The sequence below is a fragment of the Patiria miniata genome, unplaced genomic scaffold (genome assembly GCF_015706575.1).
Source record: "Patiria miniata isolate m_02_andy unplaced genomic scaffold, ASM1570657v1 HiC_scaffold_7, whole genome shotgun sequence".
NCBI classification, from domain to species: Eukaryota; Metazoa; Echinodermata; class Asteroidea; order Valvatida; family Asterinidae; genus Patiria; species Patiria miniata.
In genome coordinates, this window is record NW_024037074.1 from 11,455,738 (window position 1) to 11,462,441 (window position 6,704).

The 6,704-nt window shown below is 43.0% G+C and overlaps 1 protein-coding gene across 1 annotated transcript; it reads right to left on the minus strand.

Moving 5' to 3' along the window:
- Positions 1–2,087: 2,087 nt before the first annotated feature.
- Positions 2,088–6,522, minus strand: LOC119745376 (protein unc-93 homolog A-like). Its single transcript, XM_038221688.1, has 3 exons — positions 3,542–6,522; positions 2,653–2,923; positions 2,088–2,338 (listed from the first exon to the last, which is right to left on the minus strand). The coding sequence occupies exons 1-3, from the start codon at positions 4,508–4,510 to the stop codon at positions 2,103–2,105; spliced, it is 1,476 nt and encodes a 491-aa protein (XP_038077616.1). The 5' UTR covers positions 4,511–6,522; the 3' UTR covers positions 2,088–2,102.
- Between the last annotated feature and the right edge of the window lie 182 nt (positions 6,523–6,704).

Consider the following 6,704-nt stretch of genomic DNA (forward strand, 5'->3'; position numbering starts at 1 on the left):
ACGATGCAATACCAGGGTGAGAGAGCAGGTAGTGGTGGGAGCGTACATTGCTCCCCGCTTTTACAAAATGTGACTCTACCCCGAAGAGGCAAAATTCTGGAATTTCTTTTTCTCGTGATGTAGCACTTGGGTGATCGAGCTGTCCAAATGCTAAAAAGAAAAGTGAAATTATCTGAATATTTTTTTTGCGCACAAAGCCCTCCACACTTGTTAGAGTCATGGCCCCGTCCATAAAAGGGTCAGAAAAATGGTTTTGAACTTCTTGCGGTAGTGATCCTGAGAGTTTCAAAGATGTCACGAGATTGCATACGAGTCTTTTTGCCTACTGACAAAGAGCGTCACTTGTATGGGTTTGATGAACAAAATAAGATATTAAATTATATTTGAGTCAAGTCTACGCGGAACAGGAACACTGAACCCCTCAATGTCAATATTACCTTTGGAATTGGACTAAAATGGAGTTTCAAACTCTCGTCAATACTGATGACCTAAACCAACGCACTGTGCATGTGCGCGTGCCGATTAGTATCAACAATTTTGATAGCATAGCTCATCAGCTATATTGAAAATGAATGCATTAATGATCCACGCATATGGATATACGCATGCGCAGGCAAGTTGTAGCATTTTAAGATCGCGTCAACGAAGCTTGTGAAATTGTCCATAAAACATGATATACATGTACAAGTAAACGCGGAGCGCGCAACATCTGAGACAAACAAAACTTAGGGTACAACTTAACATTCCACAGGAATGTCTAAGGGGCGCGGCCAACTAGCAAACGACGATTGGTCACTTAGATTAACAAAACCTCCAAGATGGCCGCTGAATACAAAGGGTCTATTGTGATGTGCCGAGATTTGGCGGGGGAAAAAAATCGTTTTCTCGTTCATAAACACATGAACCAGCAACTCTGGGAGCTCCGAGCGACAAAAGTTGCATGTATAATATAATGTTTGCAACATTTTGGGCAACTTTCAAATGTCATTATTTTTAGACGAAATTTTCAGCCGATAAAAAAACAGATTCAGTACATGCAAACGATCCAATATCAGGGTTAGAGAGTAGGGTGGGAGCGTACTGCTCGACACCACAGGAGCGAGGTTGCCCACTTACTACGCAGACATAAATGCGCCCATATTGAAAGAATTGCACTCTTTTCCAAAGCGTGAAACCAGGGTCATGGCTATGAAATTTCAGTATGGCCCCTGGTTTCAGTCGATGAGAGTGAACAGTCTCTCAAAAAGATTAATTAAGTTTGACAACACAGCTTTACAATCTTTCCCTATGAATGAGGCTTTTGCCTATCAATATAATTGTCGTCGCCGTAGCGTGACACTAAAACCTATAAAATGACCTCATTTTGACCAAACAAATTGTGGCCTCTTAATTGTCAGTCTTTTTAATTTTCAATTTCGTTTTAACGAAGAAAAAATATTAGTTCGATATTTTGGCGGCTGCAATCCTCTTAAAGAGGGTTTCATTTTGCGAACAAAATTTAATGAGCCCGCACTGCGAGACCCGAATAATAATTGTCTTGCAGCCACAAATAATCGAATTTTGTAAACAAACAATTCAATACGTAAACGTCGGAGGATTTTTTCGTCGGTTGTCTCATTCAGAAATGAATAACTTTTATAATTCTAGGAGAAAAACAATTTAAAAAAACCACACACATTCTGTTTGTCAAGGTGAAACTCGAAAAGAGCACCAGAATGAGCCATTTGCGAGTTAAATTTGAATAAACTCTGGAACGCTGACTTTGCACGTTTTAAAATTGCATTCTCCCGACCAAAGAGACTGTTACTATATCACGTGAATCGGGGCAAGCCTAGCAACCATCAGCTCTGGCATGGTCTGGTGGCTTTGTGCCATTCTCGCCCATTGTGAACGATGTATCGGTGCTGAGCGTCTTTGTAAGTAACTATGCAAGAGCTTGCCCCGAATCATGTGATTAGCAACAGTGTCTTTGGTCGGCAGAATTCAAAGTTAGAATGTGCTAAGCATTATTTAGCAAGTCTGTGTACCAGATGCAAATCCCAAAGTGTATAGCTCACTCGCAAATGACTTATTACCACAATCTTTAAAAAAAAATGTTCATTTTATTTGACTGTTTCGTCTGGAGGCTTGTCCTTTGTTCTTCTGATCATGCACTCAAGTATGTAGTAAAAAACAAGAGACACTCCTAAGAGACCTGATAGTCCGATAATCTTGTGATAGACGCAGACCGAGTCCGAGGTGGTGACGGCGAACATGACCCCGTTTCCGACGGCCTGGCAGAGGCGGAAGTTGGCGTAGGCCGGGGCCAGGTTCTCGGTGAACGTCACACCCAACAAAGCTGCAACAAGAACACAAATTGATGTGTCAGTAATGGTTCATCTTGTACTGTATCCCTACAATCATGAATGACCGGGACCATTGATTTCAAAACAGAATGTATTTAATTCTTCTTTAAACTGGGTAGCCCATTCAGCGGAATCCACTGGTCTCCCATGGGGCCCATGCTGTAAAGAGAAGATAATATGAAGAAATTACAGTTTTATACGTAGGGGGGTAAACTCCAGAAGAAAATTCCGAGGAATATTTAGAGTAAAAGCCCGTATCATAGAAAAAAAATGCCCGTGTCCGAGGAAGCCCTAAGAAGCTTCTTACAAGCAATTTGCGTCTGCCACACCGAGTCCCCGAACCCCCAGACGCCGGCGGCCAAGAACAGCGCCCACAGGTTGGCATGCATCGGAGGCCAGACGAACCACATCAGGGAGACGACAAGCAAGTCGGCACCAGCCCCTGCAGTGAAGAGCACGACCCGACCCACGTGCTTCTGGAGCCGGGTCAGCAGCAGGCAACAGAGGGCGTCTGTCACGCCGTACGTCATCATGACGAAACCCACGTAGTGGATACCTTGAGTGCAGGTCACGAAGGCCTGGAAATAAATAGAAAAACGGGACACCAAAGTTACGTGCAACTGTAAGACAGCTAAGCTCAATAATTTTGTTGAGCCTTTACATCGACACTCTCAAGTGAGTCTCAACGTTGGGAATAGACAGTGGTTATCTTTATTCAGTAGCAGTATAAGGCCCTTGTATAAGATCCATTCCAAAACGTGGTCTCACCGAGATCACACTTACAAGAACACCCATACACTTACCCTGCATAAAAAAATCCACAATTGACAGAAAGAACAACAAAGTGTCTTAATCCCACCTCCTCCCGTTACCTGACCACCTCCCCCACTAAAGCGCGTACCCATTCTTCCGATGTTACCGGGCGGCCACTCTATGCGCCTTTGCATGGAGAAGGCACTTCAGACATTAAGTTTTAAGGATGATTCGCAGATGAACCATGTGAAGTGACTCTCTTTCAGGAGAGGGGATTATAAAAACCACAGTTATTAACTTGAGGTTCTGTTAACTATCCTGTTCTCTCTCGCTCTCTTTCTTTATGGACAGTCCTTCACAAGATTCACAAGATGCGTCTACATATCTTCTCTCTAAGGCTAATACATGTATAATCCCCATTGAAGAATGATTTATCCAATCACCTTTGTGAAGTCATCCGCTATGAATCCCTTCTGGACCCCGCTGTAGATCATCAGCGGAAGGAACAGAAGCATCCGCCGGTCTTTCACCACGAGGCGGAATGTGGCGGCCATCTTACCGCAGGCAGAGCCGGTCTGAGTCAGGGCAGCGCTGGCGTCCAGTCGGTCCAGAAACGCGAGGATTAAGAGAGCCCCGATGACGTTGCATCCGAGATAGACGGAGAAGAGGATGTACAACGTGTTCTGGCCAGGTCTCTGTGGAGGCCCTGCCGGGTCGACGAAGGCACCGCACGAGTGCACGCCACAGTACCGAGACAAGTTCGCGTCTGGCAGCATCCCTTTGGCATCGGGATACAAGATCATAGATGCTATAAGGTTCCCGCTGATCTGCGCGCTCTGAAAGAAGAAGTAGAAGATGCCGTTGAAACGGTTGATGATGATTTCAGTTGTAGACCCAGTCAAGGTGGCGTAACTTGCAGCGGACGTAGCGAGGTAGGTTCCCTCCGCGGTCCACATTGGGTTCGAGACCAGCCCCATTAAAGTCCCGGCCGGTATCAGGGTGTAAAACCGCGGGTAGAAGTTACATGCGGTGTAGACTCCATAGCAGCTCATGCAAGCGAGGATGGTCCGCTTCGGACCCAAGGCTTTGACGACCAAAGGGGCGTAGAAGCCTGAGATGATGCTACCGGCGTAGAGGGATGCAATGGAAAGCACGCCCAGACCTTCTTGAGGGTTGAGACTGCTCTGGAGGTTCTGGAAGGACGCCACGGCGGTGAAGTTAAAGAGCCACGCCAGGCAGATGGTTAAGATGTTCTTCCAGTGGCGTCGGCGCTGTGCGCGCTCCGTACCGCCCGATGTAGGCAGCGAAGCGTTTGGGACGTTCCCGTTAACGTCCGCGTTTACGGAGTTCACGGCTACCGTGACTGGGGAGGTTACCTCCGCCTGAAGAAGTGGGGATTTTTCGGTACTCATGATCTGCCGTTTTTCGCTAAAGACTTTGAAACACGGAATTTGGGGTCTTCACAATAAAAATGTACAGCACCTTCAGAGTCAACACGCGGTACCAAAATAGGAAAAACGTTTCGGTACATATATACAACACAAACGATAGTTTTTATGCACATTACGTCATATTTTCAATACCAAAATTCTTATATTTATTTGGTTCCTGGCGCTAGCTTATGCTAAATCTCGTGACAAAACAAGGCTGCTAGTCACGGTGCACGTGAGTCGTTGACCTTTATCCTCGACCAAGTCACAATAGTATGGCCGGCCTTGAACAACAAAACCTTTGGCGCGGGGCAAGTTTAGATAACAAAGTAAACGTTAGTGCTGCAGCTCTTTACACACTCACACGGGAGTATTAAAGGTGCAATACAACCCATTCACCGTCGTTGTTAGTTTAAAGGAACTAGATCGAGCTTCATTGGTAAAATACACGTGGACAGAAATAGCCGGTAAGAAAACAACTATTCAACACTCGGATATCAAGTTGCTTATTAGGACATCAAAGCTAGAAAAACACAGGTTGTTTTCTCAACCTTTTGGGTAGAAATCCACACCTTTTTAACTTGAAATATGTTTATAGGTGTTTCTGGCGATCACTGTTGGATTAATCCAACCGGTGGATAAGTTTTAGTGAAAATAAATTCCAAAAACGGTTTAACAAAATTGAGACAAGCTGCGTGCAGCAAGCGAATATATACTTCCGTTGTTAGGACAGCTTTAACTACGTATAATTAGGTAAGTGCAAAGCCTTGTTTATTATAATACCTTTTTGTGACTGTAAGAAATATAAGAGCTGAAGTAAGAATGAGAAATCCTTTTAAATCATCACGCTTCAAATTTATCTTGTGCGTGATTGGTCTTTGCTAAAGACAATACTCAGTGACACAGAGTACATGTAAAACGTAATAAAAGTAAATGAATGTAATGAAAAGTCTGTTCTTGGAGTAAAAATGTACTTACTACTTAATATATTAAGTAAAGTTCTACAAAACCTGTTTTTAAATAACACATTCTGGGTAACAAATAGATCAACTTTAACTTCATCAATGTGTTACCTAAATAAACCTTTAAACATTTCACATACGTGTACTTGTGCGTCTAACGACTTGTGCGTGTGACAAAATTGTCAACTGAATACATTAGACTGTTACCAACAGGCGATTCCATAATTAGATACTTTAAAATTAAACTACCTTTTGTCTAATTTTGTAAAAGTACTATAAATGTACACACTTTTTACTGTACCATAATTATTTACACTTAAAATAGGCCTATAGTCTGACGTCAAACGGATGGAGCTCACGTTTTACTTACAATACAAAAATAAACAGCAATTTTGAAGTTCCTTTGGTAAAAGCAGCCAAAAAAATGGATTTTTGGAAATTGTATAAAATGTACAGCCTATATAACACACGAAACAGCCCCTACACATTATAATTCTCAGTTGGGCCTTTTATCAACATTTGGGCATAACTGCACTTTTTTCACTCCTCGTCTCAGGCGATTCAGTGTTTCTATTTTCTTCGGACGCTAGTACATTCTAAACTGTTCTTGAAGCCAGAGGCAAAGCCAATGCTGCAGAGAAATCCAAAGCTTGGGAAATGGCAAAATAATGCTACTAGCATGTGTCAAACTGGATGAGCGGGCTACATGCTCTTTACAAAAATGTAAAAAATACTTAAAAATCAGTTAATCTTAATATTAACTAAATGCCTCAAAAGTGGCCCCTCCTCCTTCTCCCTGCTCCTTAGGAGGTACTGTAGACTGCCGGACCACATTTCTTGAAAATGCTTTGCCGAAAATATTCCTTAGCATTAACCCTAAAAGGGCCAGGTTATTTTGACCATCTCTCGGCCATCAAGTGACGAAAAATTTTGAAACACAGTACACAGTACACAGTACATAGAGCAACTCTTCCTAAACATACCCAAGAAACTTCATGACTACAGGTCAAAGGGTTTTGGAATTATGGCTAATTAATTATTCATATGTACGAATGGCAATTAGGCTCTGTATACACGACGTATATGGGAAAATTCAGTTTTCATGGCGCGTAGCACCAGAAAATTTTTCACAACGCGGCAACCCGTGGTCCGATTTTTATGTTTTTGGTATCAACAGATGCGCAAAGCTCGAGGCTAAAAAGTCATAACAGCTC

Coding starts and splice junctions, on each gene's coding strand:
- LOC119745376 (XM_038221688.1), bottom strand. CDS start 4,510: ATGAGTACCGAAAAATCCCCACTTCTTCAGGCGGAGGTAACCTCCCCA. Junction 2,924..3,541: donor TAGCGGATGACTTCACAAAG/GTGATTGGATAA, acceptor ATTTATTTCCAG/GCCTTCGTGACCTGCACTCA. Junction 2,339..2,652: donor GTGGCAGACGCAAATTGCTT/GTAAGAAGCTTC, acceptor TTCTTGTTGCAG/CTTTGTTGGGTGTGACGTTC.